Here is a 17,467-nt window from a genome sequence, read left to right on the forward strand (position 1 = left end):
CCTGCTCCACAGCTTCCTCCAGCCCCAGGAGCCCTGGAAGCAGCAGCCAGTGGGTTCAGCCCTCTTGCTGGGCCAGCACTTCTGTGCTGTGACCTGTCCTGCTGGCAAAAGGCCAGTCACCACCACAGGAGGCCAGGGCTGGCATGAACACTGTCGCTTTGTGTCCTTGCCCCCGAGTACCTGCTGCTGCTTGTGACCTGCCGGAGCCTACACACCTGTGCCTGCACACCTGAGGAGCACCTGATGCATAAGCCAGAATACAAGGTGGGGCCTAGTTACCTGTCACCCCAGCATCCCCATGGGTGGTGAATATTCTCCCTGACAAGCTCCATGTCCCTCAGTAACATCTGAATATGACTGGGGTTGAAAATAGGATCTCTGCAGATGTATCAGGTAAGATGAGGCCACCAGCTGGCCTCAATCCAACCATGGTGTCACCATGGGAGTGGAGATGCCATATTTCAGGGAAGCCACCAAGGGACACCAGGTCCACCAGGGGCTGGAAGGCCAAGGAGAGCCTCCCAAGGAAGCATGGCCCTGCCCACTCCCTGAACTGAGAATGAGCCCCCAACCCGTAGGGACTTGTCATACAGCCACAGAAACCTCTCGTGCTCTGAGGTCACAGGGCCACCAAACCCTGTCCTGGCAGCCCCTGGGATCTGGAGACTTGCTGTGGGCTTAGGCATGTGGGAGAAACTGGTGTCAAAGGTCAAGACTGGGAAGGGCTGGGCAGGTACTGAGGGCCGGTGCTCCCGCAAGCAGGGGGACAAGCTACCAGGCAGCACCCTCACATGCCTCCAGCAAGGGTCTCGTGGGGTCAGAGCCTGGTCTTCATTCTCTGGAACAGAAACAGTCTGCAGCCCAAGAAAGACCAGGCCGCAAAGCTCATTCCTCAGGAAGCAGAACAAGATGGAAAGAAGAACAGACGTCCACATTTGGCCCCACACATTTGTGGCAAGAACTCCAGTGTGGGGTGTGCAGGTTCTCGGGAAGCCTCACTGAGCGCCCTGGGCTGCAACGGGTTCCCGTGATGTGAAAACAGCATTAAACCGCACACCAAGGCATATCGAGACACGGACATTTCTTATGGACATTTCTTTTTTACAAAAAAATAAAATAACTTAGTTTGCATTTTATAGCATTTCCAACGGGCGAGGGCGTCCTTGACGGGGCCCTGTGCCCCTGGCTGCACCCCAGCCCACTGCCCACACCCGGGTCCAGCACGCGCGGCCCTGGCAGTGATCGCAGGACAGGGTGGCAGCATCCACGGTCACTCCGTGCCGATCTCACAGGGGTTCAGCCCCCTTTCCTCTGCGTCCCTGTACGTCCTTTGGAAGTCACTGAAGCGTGGGGCACAGCCCAGCTGGGCCTCCCCGAAGTGCATGTGGCCAGTGAAGAGGAAGTCCCCATGTCCTGGCCGCACACCACACTCCAGCAGCGTCAGGACGCGGCCCTGCCAGTGGCCGTGGCCCTCAGGCGCGGGCCGGAAGACCCTGCTCTTCTGTCGGTAGAGCCTGCTCACCCGGAGGTGGATGACGGACTCCTGCCGCTCTGGCACGTGGGTGACGTCCTGGATGGAGCCTCGGACGACTGTGGAGGAGACACAGGTCAGCACGGCTCCAAGGACAGGCACACGGCACACGCCAGCCCCAGGCCCCCGACTCGATGGACCTCAGAACCAGAGCTGAGCCAACCTGCCATCTAGAAAGGCCCTTGGGAAGCTCAACTGTAAGGGTGGGGGGCTGCCGGGGCTGGCCCTGACGCCATGGACAGGCATGCTCTGTGCTGGGGCACAGCAGGGCAGCCTGCCCAGCCCTGGTCCTGGTTCTGGAAAGGGGGCGGTGAGCAACCTCCAGCTCACCATGATGTGCTCAGAGCTCAGGGCGGGAGCCCGGGCACAGGGCCAGCTGCGTTGGCTTCGGGTGCCCACCACCACACGGGCTACAGCCCCAGACAGCACAGACAAGGGGCCTGCATCCCTCAGAGCACAGCCTGGGCCCACCAGAGCCCAGAAGCCCCAGATGTCGGGGAATCTGGATGAGGAATGGACAGGGCTCCAAGGTGGCAGCTGACACAGGGCCAGGCTGCCCACAGGACAGTGTTCAGAGGACACTGCAAGAACCCCTGGGAACTGTAGGACTTCAGAGTCCCTAGGGAGCTGTGAGCTCATGTGCAATCCAGGAAGATGATTGACAGTCACCCAAAACATCCAGCCCAGCTCTCAGTGTGTGTGTGTGTGTGTGTGCGCACACAAGTGTGAAAGTGTGCAACACGTGTGGAGACCTCGTGACACAGGCACAGAAAAGCACCTATTCTGTGCCCCTGGGAAGTCATGTCCAGCAGCTTCTCAGATCCTAGAGGAGCCCACCTGCTCTGGAAGGCTCTCCATCCTGGGTCCCAGTGGCCCACACCACAGGGACGGAACACAGGAGACCCGAGAGGAGACACTCACCAAAGTCGCTGGTGCAGACCGCCAGGAGCACCTCCGCGTCGCTGCATGGGCGGCATGGAGCTGGGGGGAGAACAGTCGGCATGCAGCCTGGCAGCTCCTGGGCGTGCCCGCTGCGGTCAGCTGCAAGCCCTCCCCCAGAGGCAGATGCCTGCTGCGCCTGATGGCACACGCTGCCGTCAGATTCAGCATGCAAGACAGGTCAAGCCTGGGTAGGGCCCGGGGTACACCTACTGCCATGTGCCCACTGGCCCTGTTGTGCCAGAGGAGCAAGGACTCGATGGTGATCTCTCAGCACCTACCACAGATGCAAAGCCGGCCTGAGTCAAGCTGACCTCTGCCCCTCACCCAGGCTCCAGAGCACACCCCAAACGCAGGGCGCCTCACGAGCAGGAGCCTCCTACGGCACAGAGAGGCCCCTTCCCCAGATCCACTTCCAGTCACAGCCCAGAGGGCAAGGCCAGTCCCACAGGCCCAGCTGCAGACCGGGAGGACGGACAAGGCCAAGACAGCAGAAGTGATGAGTGGGGCAGGGTGGGGGCACCACCTGTGCAGGCACAAGGCCTGGGGTGAGTCTCAGCTCAGTCCCCTCCCCAGACTCCACCTGGCCCTGGGCAAGGTACACACGGCAAACGCCTTTCAAACTGAGCCCAATCCACCGGATCCCCACGCCCCAGAATCCTGGGGCCTGGCTCCCGCCGAGAGCCCACAGGCTGCAGCCTGCTTGGGACGAGCCTCGCTGGCCAAACCCTTACACAACACACTTCCCGGGTGGCCCGCGCCCTGCCCTTCGCCCCAGTTCCCCAAATGTCAAACAGAAACTTGGGTCTGGCAGCGGCAATCCCCAGCCTCGCCACACACACTCCATGTGGAGGTTCAAGACCTTGGCAAGCGGGTTCCCCTTGGCCAGTTCACAGTACAAGGCTCGGCAGCCCTGGCCCTGAGGAGCTAAGGCCCGTGCACGCCTGGTGCCACCCTGCCAACCCAGGCTGAGCCATCGCCTGACCAGAGGCTGCACCGACCCCCTCGAGCCAGTGGCTGAGCCCCCAGGGCAAACGTCAGCTCCTCCACCACTGGCCAAGCACTTCCAGGCCCGCAGGAGTGCAGAGGGGCCTCTGGGACCAGAAGGTGCATGGAGCCTTGGGACCACTCACATCATCAGACAGGAGGCAAGGCCCTGGGTTCACAGTGCCCTGGAAGGCATGGAGCAGGTGAGTCTGGAGCTCTGGCCTTCCTGCCCTATGCCAGCAGGATGGGCCGAGGACTCCCAGGCTCAGCAGCTGCTGACGCACCAGCCCACCCACCACCTGCAGCACCTTTGCTTCTACTAAGTTATCAGGAAAAGCAGAACCACGAACAAGAACCACCTGCTGTACCTCCACTCCACCCAGTCCTTCAGAGGATGGGCACCTTCCCGCCCCAGTTCCAGGTCCTGGAGCCTTCTGCTGACGGGACATGGCGGCTGCGGAGCCCTGGAAGCCTGTGATGCTCACTCTGTCCACTCCCAGCCCCAGCCCCCTGGGGCTCAGCTGAGCCTGTACTGCAGAGGAGCTGACAGGCCCCAGCCACATACTGAGATGGGACCCCAGACCTCTGCCTGCAGTGTCACCAAGCCCACGCACATTCCTCTCCCTGTGAGTCACACACCTGGGATCTTAGCCGACAGCTAGGGAAAAAGCATGGAGACCCTCCCCTCCCTGGAGCTGCTCTGGCTCACACCCAGCCTCTAGCAGAAGGTGTGGGGACCCCAAGGGCAGTCACTGTCCCCAGATCCACTCAAAGCCATCACTGGCCGAGGTCACAAACTCCACCGTGGAAGCATCTGCTTCTCATTCTGAGCTTTGCATAGTGCAATTTGTCTTTGTGGAAAATGCAGTGTGGACTCTGAGGACAGCAATCTGGGAACAGCTCTGTCAGTCGGGTTCAGGAGGGAACTGAAATGTGCTCATGGACCCAGCATGAGCTTCCGGGGGAACGTGGGTGTGGATGCTTTGGAGATGCTCAGGAGTACATCAAGTGAGTGGAATGAGGAGGGATACATCAGGAGGGCCAGGGGCACCTGGAAGCAGGTGCTGTGGAGGGCAGCAAAGGGCAAGGGCAGGAGCAGCTGGCTCAAGGGAGTCAGCAGACAAGTGGAGCTGGTGGCTAGCAGGCAGGACTGACCCCCAGGACAGCTGCCACGCATGCACACTTCCAGAGGAAGTCCTCGGAAGAAGACACTGGGGCACCCGCATGGCGGTGACGGTGAGTGTGCCTTCGACCAGGTGAACAAAGTGTGGTGGGATGTGGACAGGGTGTGGGCAGACGTGGGGGTGCTACGACTGAGGTCAAGACCAGCGGGTGCCTCCAGGACACCACGAGGATCCTGGGGCAGAGGCCTCGCCTGCCCCTCCAGCCTGGGTCCCTCCTTCCCCTCTCTTCCTGGTGAGGAAGCAGGGACACCATGCACCCCACCTCCCAGGCCAGGAACTGGTTAGGATGAAACATCACCTCAGGGTCATCGGTGACCTGAGGAAGCCACTGAGGCCAGAGAGATGGAGCTTCAGAAAAACGAGCCTCTCTTTTGTTTCCAGAAGTCATGAGATTTCCTTTCCGCCTCCAGACTTTGCTAGAGCCCGCACGCCCATGAAGACCACCCCAGACTCAAGCTCCTGGGGGCCTCAGCAGTGGGGAACGGGCAAGTCTGTTACTCAGGCTGAGCAAGCGAAGCAGGTTTTCAAGGGGTGGGAGACTGACCCAGAAGCTGCAGGCCCAGACTCTGAGCCACCTAGGTAGCAACACCTGGGACAGCACGGAGCCCTTCGGCCCCTCCCCTGGACACCTCCCCTGGACACCTGCACTGGGCCTCTCCTGAGCCCCAGCCCCCAGAACTCAGATTGGCTGAGCCTGCAAGCACTGCATCCGCCACCTTGAGATAAGCCAGCCCCTGCACCTGCTCCCTGGGACCAGATGGAGCCCCAGCCCTCACTGGCCAACCCCTCAGCCCCATCCACAGTGATGCCTGCTTCCCCAGGTGGCCAGGCCCCAGCAACCCTGCCTGTCCCTCGGCCTTGAGGTGCGTCCACAGCCAGCCATGTGGCCATCTGCTGCCCCTGTGTCCTGTCAGGTCCCTGCGTCACAGGCAGTGCTCAGGCGTCTGGCAACTCCACGGAGGTGCTGAGCACCAGGTGAGCAGGTCCTAGGGCGGGGTCACCTGCTGCCTGGCCCCCACTCTGTACCCCTGGAGGACTGTCCCCCAGGGTGAGGGTCATTCACAGCCTGACCCCCCTTTACACCCCTGGAGGAGTGTCCCCCAGGGTGAGGGTCATTCACAGCCTGACCCCCACTCTGTACCCCTGGAGGAGCAGCCTGCACCTCTGCTCTGGTCCTGGCTCCTGGTGTCTCAGGAGTGGATTCTGCAACATGGGTGGACTGGCAGAGTGGAGTGAGGCTCACACAAGTGCACACACACTCTCGAGCAGGTTCCGGCCCACAGCACCTCTGTCCCCAGTACAAACTGAACTCCAATTCACTATAAGCTCCGCTGCCTCCAGCACAACCATCTGGGCCGGCCCTGTGTGCTCAGCCACTGCCTGGACCCAGTCTCTAGAAGGTCTTCCGCAGCCACACCAACAGCCAGAACAGGAGAAGCCAGTGCTGGCCAGAGAGAGCTTGGAACCAGCCCTCTGGGGAGGGTGACGCTGCTGCCAGCTGGCCAGCACCAGCATTCCCATTACGTGCCCATTCCTTCAGCATTGAAGGCTTAGCAGCCCCCATCCCCTGAAAGCGGAACAGCCCAGGAGAGGAGCCCGTCGGCTGCCCGGCACCCCCTGCCAGAGCCCATCACGGGGGCGTGGCACCTCTGCCCCAGGAGGGGCAGGCATCTGACCATTTCTGGGGGGAATGCCAGGATCCGGTTCCAGCCCCTAGAGCCCCCAGTACAGCAGAGCCTGGGTCCCCATCCCAAGTTCTGGAGGTTACTGCATGGATGTTGCCTCTGACAAGCAACCTGCCATCTGCAGGGGGCCCGAAGTCACTGCAGGCGCCACTTCCACAGATACCCCAGGGCCAGAAGAGCATGTGCTGCCGGACAGCAAGGGAACCCCAAGCACCTGCCTCTCAAGACAGAGCAGATATCGCTAATAAGTGGATGATGACACATAATGGGGGGTGGGAAGGGTTAGTGTTGGGGTTGGAGTTGGGTTTAGGGAGGGGGGCAGGAATGGAGGAAGGAAGGACTGTATAGATGGAGGGGAAGGGTGGGAGGGGAGGGGGGGAAGGGAAAAAATGGCAGGATGAATCAAACAACATTACCCTATGTAAATTTATGATTACACAAATGGTATGCCTTTACGCCATGTACAGACAGAGAAAAAACATGTATCCCATTTGTTTACAATAAAAAAAAAAAAAAAAAAAACAAAGGAAAAAAAAAAAAAAAAAAAAAAAAAAAAAGACAGAGCAGAGCTCTGGGGGTGGAGCCAGCATGCCATCCCACCTGGCCACTGCCTGTGAGGGACCCCACCATGCAGGGGGTACTAGCGGCCAAGCTCAGGCCTGAGAGCAGGCGCCTGTGATAGAGCCACTGCCCCCAGTGACCCTGCAGGAACACAGGGCAGCCCAACCAACCCCACAGGCCTCACTGCCCTGGCCTGGAAGCATGAGCGGGGTGAGGAGCAATGATGGAGAGAGTAGGGGCAGCTCCCAGGTTTTGCTGTCATCCCAGTTTACCACCAACACCTGGATCCACGCCAGAACCCTGGCCTGTGCGAGTGCAGAGGACAGCTCACGCTCAAAGCTGCCGCGAGGCGCCCGACACCAGGCAAGGCTCGGCCCAGCACACGAGCCGCAGGGCATCCTCAAAGCCAATCCACACTCTCACCCCACGAGGGACGCTCGAGGCTCCTCCCGGCTGGACCACCACTTCAGTCAGAGAGCGTGGACACGGGGTCCAGAGTGCCCAGGTGTCATTTTCAAGGTGAGTTCACTTCCAGGCCCAGAGTGACTGGCATCCCCTCACCCAGCCCCCCACCAGCCACAATTGCTGGCCCAGGAAAGGGAACCTGCCTGCTCACAGCCCAAGGGCTCAAGGCCACTCCTCAGTGTCCCCTGGCAGGGCTTAGAGATCAGCACTGTCCATGACGACTGTGGCAGGAAAGTCTGCCTCCTGAGGGCAGGAAACCCACAGCAGATCACACAGCCTCACAGGCAGAGTCTGCCCGCACCACGCAGGCCCACCTGCCTCAGGGAGACTGCCCAGATCCTTGCCGGGTCCCCATGCTGTCAGACACTGTCCAAAGAGGACACTGCACTGGTTCCTGAGGCTGCCACCCCATGGGGGGGTCCTCCCAGGCATGCCTCCTGAGACCCCCAGGCACTCCCTCGCACCAGTGCTGGGGTCTCATGGCCAGCCAAAGCCCCTTCAGGTTCCTGCCTCTGTCCTCCATGGAGGCCCAAGTGATGGACCCACGATTACCCCACCTCCTGGGAGGCCGGCTCTGTGCCTCCAGGCTGTGAGTCAGCCCAGTTCCCACCCAAGCCCGATGCCTGCACCTGCTGCAGACACCCAGACCAGGACCAGCCCTGGGGCCGTGGGAGGGTGCAGCCCCACCGCGCACGCCTCCACAACCCTGGCCACACATACACTGCTCCAGGCCAGGACTCCAAGGTCCCAGGCATGGAGATCAAGGGGTGTGGGTGAAAAGGCTGCATTTCAAGGGTGGTTTAGTCTTGGGGTCCCACCCCCACCCGCTCCCCCAAGAAGGCCTGTATACAGGGACTCGTAGGGCTCTCCAGGCCACCAGGCCTGGCAGGTGTGCCACCGAGTGTCTGCGGAGCCGGCAAGGAAAGCATGGGACGTCCAGCAGCAACGTCAGCCCCCCAGCCCCTCCGTTCCCTCACCCACTCACCAGACAGCGCGGGGCCCAGCCCCCTGCGCCCGCTCATCAGCTCGTACTGGAAGCCGGTGGTCCTCCTGCTGATGTCCTGCTGGGGCGTGGCCTCCACAAACAGGCCGCCCTGCTCCAGGCTGAAGCACTGCACCCGGCCCCCAGGGCCGCTCCCGTCCGGCACAAGCAGTCTCAGCTCTCCAGTTCTCTCCAGGTAGACGTTGGCGCCCGAAGAGCCACTGAAGGGCTTGATGCACACAGTCAGCCCTCGGGTGGCGGAGAAGGTGTTCGGCCGCAGGTTGACGATCAGCGCCCCGGTCGGGTACAGCCACTCCACGGAGCCGGCTGCGCAGCGCAGGTACACCTGCTCCACCTCCTTCCTGTGAGCCTCGTGGGTCAGCCCGCTGCAGAGAAGGTACGGGTCAGCCAGAACCGCGGGGGAGGCCACAGCCCAGCCCAGGAGGGGCGTGAGGCCACTCCACAACCACAGCCCCCACAGCCGCTGACCCAGCAGCCCGCTGCCTGCTCAGTGCCCACCTCCCAGCTCAGGCAGCAGCACCCAGCGAGCCACCTCTACTGGCCTCCCCAGTTCCTTCCAGGGTCACGGCAGATCTGCTGCAGCACTGATGAGCACAGCAGCCAGGTGCCCGGACCCCGGCCCCACCCTCCAGGCTCAGCATCGGCAGCCTTCAAATGGAGTCTCAGCAGTGTCCCTGAGCCAGGGAGGCCGGGGCTCCTGATCAGTGAGAACTGAGAAGGGCTGGGTGGTTCCAGAACATCAAGGAAACACTGGCACCAACCAGAGTTCCAGTCGACCCAAGAGAGCCAGGGCCTCAGCGGGAGGACAGCAGAGCCCTGTTGGGCAAAAAGTGAGGGTCGGACTCCAGGGGTGCTGCGGGTGCAGCGCATGCCCACATGCTCCAGAGACGGCTCGCAGCCAGCTAGTGCGTCAACCACGGGCGAGCCGGTCCTCTGCTCCCGGGCTCTGCTGCAGGGGCCACCTATCTGTGCCTTCTCTAAGGTGACGTTCGACTTGTCTCATTCATTTCACAGCCTGAGGTACTTGCATGGCGATCATTTCTTAAAAGCGAGCTCAACTGTCACGAAAGCAAGACCCACCACAGGAGCACAGGAAGCAACCTGGGGGAGGAGGGGCAGGTGGAAGGACCACAGGTGGCCGGGCCTTCCCAAGGGGACGGCGGTAGCACACTGCCAAGGCTCAACAGGAAAATGAGCTAGGCGCTGCTCTCGCGAGGCAGGCCCTAGAAATCGAAACCACCAAAACTCATTTCAGCAGCTCAGAACTTTGGTGTAAATGCAGCTCCTCGCGACAGTGACGTCATGGCCACCAGCAGGCCTGGAACTGAGCCAATGACTTCAGGTAAGTGTCTTATTACTTGAAATTTGGTTCTGATCAGATCTCGGACAGGTTTGCCCACATTCTCAGGATTTCTATGTGGAATGAGAGGGCTGACTCCAGAGCCCTGGTCCCAGTGAGTCACCAGCCCTCGCTGCGGAGGAGAGAGGGCACCACACAGAATTCCCACTTACTGCAGGGCGACTCACCAAGGGGTCCTGACACTCGCTTTTGCCATGATGGCTGGCTGCAGGCTGAAGCCAGAACCACCCTGCAGACCACATCAGAGAGAGCATCGGGGGTGAAGCCCCCACCCCCAACGGCCCTGGGTCACAAGCAGCCTGCCTGGGCCGCACACACAGAACAAACTTACAAATTACAGGCAATAAAACTCACACAAGCTCACCTGACACCCATGGAGGGATGGGCCTAATTACAGTGCTCTGTGGAAACTGCCCTGAGCGCTGAGAGGCTGACACATCGCCCGGCGGTGCCGTCCTGGTGCAGCCACAGCAAACCCAACCATCCTGCCCGCAGTGTCTGGCTCTGAGGGACTGCCGACACTGGCCCCAGGTCCAGGCACAACCCTCAATCTTTCCCAAATAAGCCACCCAGTCTGAGCCTTCACTTCCCTCTCAGGACCCTGAGGGTTGGCAGAGCAGAGGCACTGTGCTCTTCTGCACAGGGGGAAACTCCAACTCAGGCAGGGCAGAAGGAACCCTCTAGGGGATGGTGTCCAACCGCCGTACCAGGGGAAAAGGACCTGGATCTGGGTTGCTGTTCCAACCTACACTTGAAGCCAAGTGCATCTCATGATGTCCATCTGGCTCCATCTAATGAGAAGGAGGTAAAAAACCATGGTGGAGGTAAAGCCACGAGAAATGAGGAGCCCACTTCCTCACCCTTAGCCATGTCTATACCCACCTCAGGGCCAGGGACTGCATCTTCTCCATTCTCCTAAAACACCTAGGTCCACAGGAATCTAAGCAGGTGCTCACCTTGGAACCAGTCAGTAGCATGCACTGCTCACCACCCTCATGTAGACAAACAACTGTGCTGGTTCCTACCACATAACCAAACATCCAGCACCCCAGCAAACTGAAAAAGAACTCTCTATACAAAGTTGCTGCAATTGCAAAAGTAAACACATGACTAATGGTCATTGACAATGGCATTTTACCATCTTCAAGAGATGCAGGTGCCACACTAAGCAAAACTGCAAACTCCAGCCCTCTGGAGTGACAAAAGCGCAGAGTGCACACAGAATTGGATCAAGTCCACATCATGGTGCTGGCAAGGCATCTGATCAGATTAGTTAAGCTGAATTAAGGCTTTTATTTTTAAAAAAGTCAGCAAGGGTTACCCAGGTGGACATGCCCGTGGGCACCTTTATGGAAAAGATGGTAAACCCAGCAAGTTTCTGAGGACTTGCTGAAGCAAGTTGAGCTCGTGCCTGCAGTTGGCGTGGGGCCAGCCCAAAACCACTCACACCCACAGCTGGTGAACCCCGAGTCACCGTGACAAGACAGTCTGGTTGCTGGAATGGGGTTGGTCCTGGACCATAGGCAAAGCCAGAGGTTCTGCCCCCAAGCTGCCTTCCACTTCCCCCCCTTGCCAGAGCGCCCAGGTGTGACTGCACCTGCCCTGCCTGGATAATGGCAGTGGGAAAGTCCATGGTTCACCTTTATGGTCCCTGGATGATAAAGACTGGTCCTGCCTCCTACACAGGAAGGATTTCAGATCTCCACTTTGATTGCTTGGCAATACCTAGAAACACCAGCACATCACTGTGAGTGGCCAGTGTCCCTTCCTAGCAGGAGTCAGAATCCACCTGCCCTCAGCTCACTCCACCCGGCGCTGTGCTCCAACAGCTCCTAAAGGGCCATAAACCGTGGAGTTAGCAAGAAAGCCAGCACACTCCCAAGTCGACAGAAGGCAGTGACGTGTGAAGTATACTGGAAAATGGGGGTGGCAGTCACAAGGCAAGGGGGCTCCCTTTATGCTCCTCTCTGGCAGCTCCAAGGGTCCCTCAGCTGCCCTCTGCTAGGTTCAACCTTTGGGAGAGGTGCCATCAAGGTAGTCCAAGGAGGGTGTTGACAAACAAGGGCAAAGGGCCCAGGCAGCGTTCTGCTTCTGCAGGTAGATGGTGGGGGGCACACCTGCTCCCACTGCAAACACCTGTGCGAGTCCTGGGTGCCCTGGGCCTTGGGGCTGCAGCCTAGATATGCAGCCCTCTGAGGACCTCTGAGGACCTCTAGTTGGCTCCAGCTAGAACCCAGGCTCAGAGACAGGGACTGGGTTTTCTGGTTTTGACCTGCTGGAGCAGGACAGCAGGACACTCCAAAGCCTTGGGTTGGGTGTGCTGATCCACCAGCAGAGGCTGAGAGCAGGGATTTTGATTACTATGGCCAGAGAAAGGGCAGCCCCAGGGAGCGTCAGTATCAGAGGCTCCCAGCCAGCTTTGTGCTGGCGCCAGCATTCCCCAGGCCAGCCCTCCCCCAAAGCTCCAGCCACCCTCAGCCCCAATCTCAGCTCCCTTCCCTGCTCCCGCAGGCAGGGGGATTTCTACTGGAAGGGAGGCAGAAAACTCCTAGCGAGGTAGGCAGTGCCCAGAGGTCTCAGGAGCCAGGGGCCATCTTCAAGTCCAACCCCTTGGCAGGAGTCTTCCGCAGAGGGAGGGAGTGTTGATTGTGGTCATTGTGGTTTCCTCAGAAAACTAAGTGCTGTAAGTGTCCAAGATGACCAGCCATGCCCTGCTGACGCAGAGCCTGGCGCACCAGCTCAACACCCAGTCTTCTCGGAAAAACGGCTTCACCAAAATCACCCGTGACCGCCCCCACCCAGAATGAGCTGTCTGCCGCTGTACTCTGCCTATCAGCCCAGGACTGCGGGTTGGGTGGGCGCGCACCGTGGGGTACCCCGACCACACCAAAGCGCAGCCCCAGCCCACAGCGTTTTCCGAGCAGACGCGCATTAGCGCAGCGCGCTCCGCAAACTGCTGAATTGGCAACTTCCACCGCACAAAACTAGCTCTGCGAAAGCCTAAGAAACCTCCGCGGTGCCCGGCGCGCTCCCGGGTCCTTCCCGAGTAGCTGCGGCTCCCCAGGCACCGCGGCTGCGCTCGCTTGTGACCTGCACCCCTTTCTGCATGTCACACTTTGGTTTTACAAAGTCCTCGGCTGCCACCGCGGACGGGAGGGGGGGGTCGCGGAGACCGGCGCGCGGCTGCCAAGGGCGGCCTGACCTTCACAGGGTGGGACTGGGGGCTCTGCCCCGCTGCAACGGCCCGGCGCACAGGTGTCCGCCAGCGGCTGGCCGCCCAGCAGACGCAGGCAGCACTGCAACCGAGGGTCCCGTACCGTCCCCGAAACCGCCGAACCCGGCCATTCCTTCTCGCTTTGCTTGGCTCCTCCCGGCCGGGGGCGCGCAGCTCCCGCCACCGGCAGGAACCGGGAGGACACAACCGTGGACCCCGCCCGGCGCCCGCTGAGCTGAGCTCTGGACTCCGGATCCTTGCTCCGCCCGGGACGAGTCGGCGGCCGGCCTGCGCAGACCCCGCGGCGTTGCGGACGCGCCTCCCCCGGCGTCCTCGGGGCCGGGACCTGGACGCCTCGGGCTCTTTTGTTCTGAAGCCGGGGACCGGGATGGGGGCACCGAACTCGGCCTGGAGAGCGAGCGGCCCCTGATCCCGCCGCGCCGGTCCATGCTCGGGAGCGGAGCCGAGGGTACCGGAGGACCTAGGTCCGGGCCGGTTGGGCTGGGGTCGCTCTGCGGAACTCACCTCCCCTTCCAGCTGCACAGGTCGCTGGAGTACTGCGCGCCCGCGCCGCCCAGCAGCACCGCCAGAAGCAGCAGAAGCGGCGGGGGCGGGCCCGCGCCCGGGACAGGGGGCCGCGGCCACTGCTGCCCCGCGCGCCCCCGGGCTCCCCGCGCCGCGCCCCGCATGCTCCGGCCGGATCGGCGCCGATTTCGTGTCGGCGCCCACCGAGCAGACCCTCCACTCGGCGCGGCCGGCGGGGCGGGCTCCGCGTGCAGGAGGGTCACGTCGCGCGCCTCCAGCGCCCCCCGCTCGGCCGCCCGCCCATCCCGGCCCGCCTGAGCCGCCGCGCCGCGCTAACGAGCGCGCCCGCCGCAGCCGCTGGAGCCTCTGAGCTGGCGAGTCCGCAGCCCGCGGTCCCTGCTCAGCTGGGGGGTGGGCCAACCCCGCGCCCCGCCCCGCCCCCGCGCGGAACCCCGCCCCGCCCCGCCCCCGCGCGGAACCCCGCCCCGGCCCGCCCTGCGCGAACTTCGGGTCGGGCCCCGCGCCGCCCAGTGTGCCGGAACCCCGCCCCGCGCGCGCCCGGCCGGCCGCGGCGGACGCAGGGTCTCGGCTCTCCAAGTCGGTGGTGGGGTGAGCGGGGCCGCTGCGGAGAAGAGGCCGCTCGGGTCGGAGAGAGGGTCTTGAAGAAGAGCCGAGGCCGGAGCGCGGAGCGCACCAGGCGGGGGCGGGGACAACCCGAGACCGACCGCGAGGTCGCGCGGACCCGAGTCGAGCGCCGGGCCGGCGCCCTGTCTCCCCGAAGCCCCCACTGTGGCGGCGCTGTGGCCGCCGCGCGCCTCGCCAGCCGGTGGCTCTCTGGGAAGTTCTTGGCACCTCACCCTCGGGAGAATTTGTGCTTGGCGGAGGTTCGGATCTGTCCCGGCCTACAGCCCACCGGGCAGGGAGGCCCGGCTTCAGGCCTGACTCCCCTGTACAACGTGCTGGGCTCTGAAGCGTCCGGTCTCCAGAGAGAGTTTGGTTGTGCTGTCCCTGTGCCTTTCTAGGGCTCCCCGAGAACCCGTGGCTACTGCCTGCGCCTCGCGCTGTGCGCTGCCCACCCCGCACACCCACGCACCGCTGGTACTGCTTCATCAACCTGGAAGGTCAGATTTGGGGTGGGTAAGTCTTTACAATGGGGACCATCCTGTGCATTGCGGGATTTTAACAAACTGGCGCCTACTCTAGATGTCAGTAGCGCACCCCGACCCCATTTGGCCATCCAAACTGTCTCCAGACTTTAAAAAAAAATTTTTTTCATAGGCTGAGAGCCAGGTGAGAATCTAGGAGTCTAGCGCATTGGGAGGTGACTGTACTGAGGCCTAGGAAAGGGTGGTGGAATTGAGTCTGCTGGCCTGAGAAACAGCTGGCCCCAAGTGTGGGTCAGAAGCAGCTCAGTGCTGGGGACCGGCCGGGGCATAAGGAGCTGGGGAGACCACTGTAGTTTACAGATCTGTTTAGGACCCTGGAACAAAGCAGGCCTACCAAACCTGGAACCAGGGCACTGCCCAGCACCTGAAGCGATGCCACCTTGCGAATTGCTGCAGGTTTGAGGCTCTGGAGCACAGTGTGCTTCAGAGCTTGGAGCTTGCCCCACCAGCCCCACACCCCCTGGAAGGCCTTGCTGCAGGTGTCACGGTGCACAAGCACCGAAATAGACCACTTTCCTTACCACAGCATCTCTTGCCCAGGGCGCTGCAGGACTGAGTAAGCCATTCGCACACAGCCGAGCAGACTGCGTCCATCCTGGAAGGATTTGTCAGAGTCCAGAATGTCACACCGTGGAAGGGGCAGGCAGCATCCAAGGCAGACGTTGAGAGCTAGCAGCTTGTAGTGACCTGCCCACGATGGCCAGGACTGGACATCCTAGGACTCTGCTCCCTGTGCCCACTGGGCTGCCCTGACACTGGGATTGCAGGATGGCCAAGTGAATTTGCCAGGGCCCAAGAATGTATAGCAGGAGAGCAAACTGGAATGTAGACTTGGGCAGTTAGTTAATAATGTGTCAATATTGGTTCCTTGATGGTGACACTTAAGCACTCTAATGCAGGATACTAACCTCAGGGAAAACTGGGTGGGGGAAGGGTATACTGGGGAATTCTCTTGACAATTTGTGCAGTTTTTCTGTAAACCTAAAAAGTAAAGTCTACTAACTCAAGACAAGCAGATAACTAGGGTAAGAATGAATGCTTGCCTGTGTGATTCTTGGGAGAACCCCATAGTATATCCGGAGAAAGCCTGGCCCTGCCTCCCAGCACTCAGCTGCCTCCAGGAGTACCTCTAAAGTAGGAATTTCCAGAGTCCCATCCTTCTGACCCATCTACCGACATGGGGTGGGGGCCACTGCAGCAGAACTGGTACCCAAGCCATTACGGGAGCCTGTGCCCTGTTGGCTTCTGGGGAGGCTTGTACCTCAGAATCCCAGGGCTTCCCGGCTGCTTTGCTGACCCTTGCCCTGGCCCATCAAAGCCACCTGCAAATAAAACATCCCTGGAGCTGGGACTCCTGATTGCCAGTGATGTCAGACTCCTGGGGGTAGGTAGATGGGGTGGGTCCAGGCTGACTGAGGCTGCCCACCACCCGCCATCCCTTCACCCTGGGCCATGAGAATCCTGGCCACCCTCTGAGCTCTCCAGGGTGATCTCTCCAGGAGGCACTGTGGGGAAGGATCTTGGCGGTTACTCCAGAATGCTGGGAAAGTACCACTTCCCAGAAGCCCCTCATGGCTAAGTCCAGTAAGGGCCCTGCAGCGCCCTTCCCACCTCACGGGGGAAAGGACAGCTCACATACTCCTTACCGTGTCTGTGAGGGTCGGGAGCTCCCTCTGCATCCATACATATCAGCTGAGGCTGAGCTGCAGAACTGAAGAGCTTCAGATCACACTAGAATCACACCTGCCCATCCCTGCATCAGGAAGAATGGGTTTAGGAGACCCCCTGAAGTACACTTCCCCACGCCAGGTGAGAGTGACTGGAAGGCTTGGGTCACCTTCTTGGTGAGGCTACCTGTGAATGCTCTCAATCCTCCCCTAGCCAGAGGAGGATGCTTGGACCGGTGGACACTGGAGGCTGGGCACTCACCACACACCATCAACCCTGGAGCTTGGGGTCCATGGCCCACACAAAGAGCTGGTTGGTCTCAGCTTCAGTCCTCATTCATTTAAGACTTCACTGACCATCTCCTAAGCACATGGGTGATGAATTCCTGATGCTGCCCTGGACAGTCCCCCAGAGCTTAACCAGGTCTGAGGCTCAAGGAGGCAGGGCCAGAGTGACATCCAGAGGCTTGACTGTGTGACTGACCCAGGAGTCTTAAGCATAAACTGCCCAGCTGGTTCCCAGGGCTGTGAGGACTACAGCTGTTTGGGTCTCAGCCACCTATAGAGGGGCAGCTCTCAGATGGTGGGGATTCCTAACTCCAAGGCACAGCACTGGTCCCTGGCTGGGAGCTGATAGCCCAGCGTCTCTCCATGGCTGGGGTTCCCGAAGCCAGCAGCCCAGCAAACTGTGAACGCTTGCAGTGTTGCTCAGTCTTGAGGTTTCCAAACAAGCACCTTGGCTGGTCTGTTCTACAAAATGACCACCACCTGAAACCATCACTAGAGAATCATGGTCCTCCCCGAGACTGGGTCCCCCAGCAGGCATCGCCTTCTCCCACACATGTCCAGGAATCTTCTCTTGGTGTTTGAAAACATCTCGAGAAGCCTGACAATCGTGGCCCCTTGGTGTTCCAGGAAGAACACCACCCCAGTCCTCCCCAGCCCCAATCACCCTGTCACCCAGCTTGCCCCTGTGAGGCCACTTTTGCTGACCTTCTCGTAGGGACATAATTATCACAATTGTGGTGGATGAGGCACCCAGAGCCAGTGCTGGTAATTTGACGTTCAGCAACTGCAGCAAGTAACGTGTAATTACGACATGAGACACAGCCACAGGGGCCCTGCCGGCCGCAGCCCAGTAACCTCACCATGTAATTCTGCACCTAACCCCTCCCTAACC

At 60.7% G+C, this 17,467-nt stretch overlaps 1 protein-coding gene across 2 annotated transcripts; it reads right to left on the reverse strand.

Annotated features, from left to right (window-relative positions):
- Window positions 1-1,066: 1,066 nt before the first annotated feature.
- Window positions 1,067-13,842, reverse strand: Metrnl (meteorin like, glial cell differentiation regulator). Of its 2 annotated transcripts, XM_047546923.1 has the most exons (4): window positions 13,455-13,840; window positions 8,338-8,720; window positions 2,453-2,512; window positions 1,067-1,590 (listed from the first exon to the last, which is right to left on the reverse strand). In XM_047546923.1, the coding sequence occupies exons 1-4, from the start codon at window positions 13,616-13,618 to the stop codon at window positions 1,271-1,273; spliced, it is 927 nt and encodes a 308-aa protein (XP_047402879.1). In that variant the 5' UTR covers window positions 13,619-13,840; the 3' UTR covers window positions 1,067-1,270. The 2 variants fall into 2 exon arrangements, with proteins under 2 accessions (XP_047402879.1, XP_047402880.1); XM_047546924.1 differs by lacking the exon at window positions 2,453-2,512 and having other exon boundaries at window positions 13,455-13,842.
- Between the last annotated feature and the right edge of the window lie 3,625 nt (window positions 13,843-17,467).

This window comes from Sciurus carolinensis, chromosome 3 (genome assembly GCF_902686445.1).
Source record: "Sciurus carolinensis chromosome 3, mSciCar1.2, whole genome shotgun sequence".
NCBI lineage: Eukaryota > Metazoa > Chordata > Mammalia > Rodentia > Sciuridae > Sciurus > Sciurus carolinensis.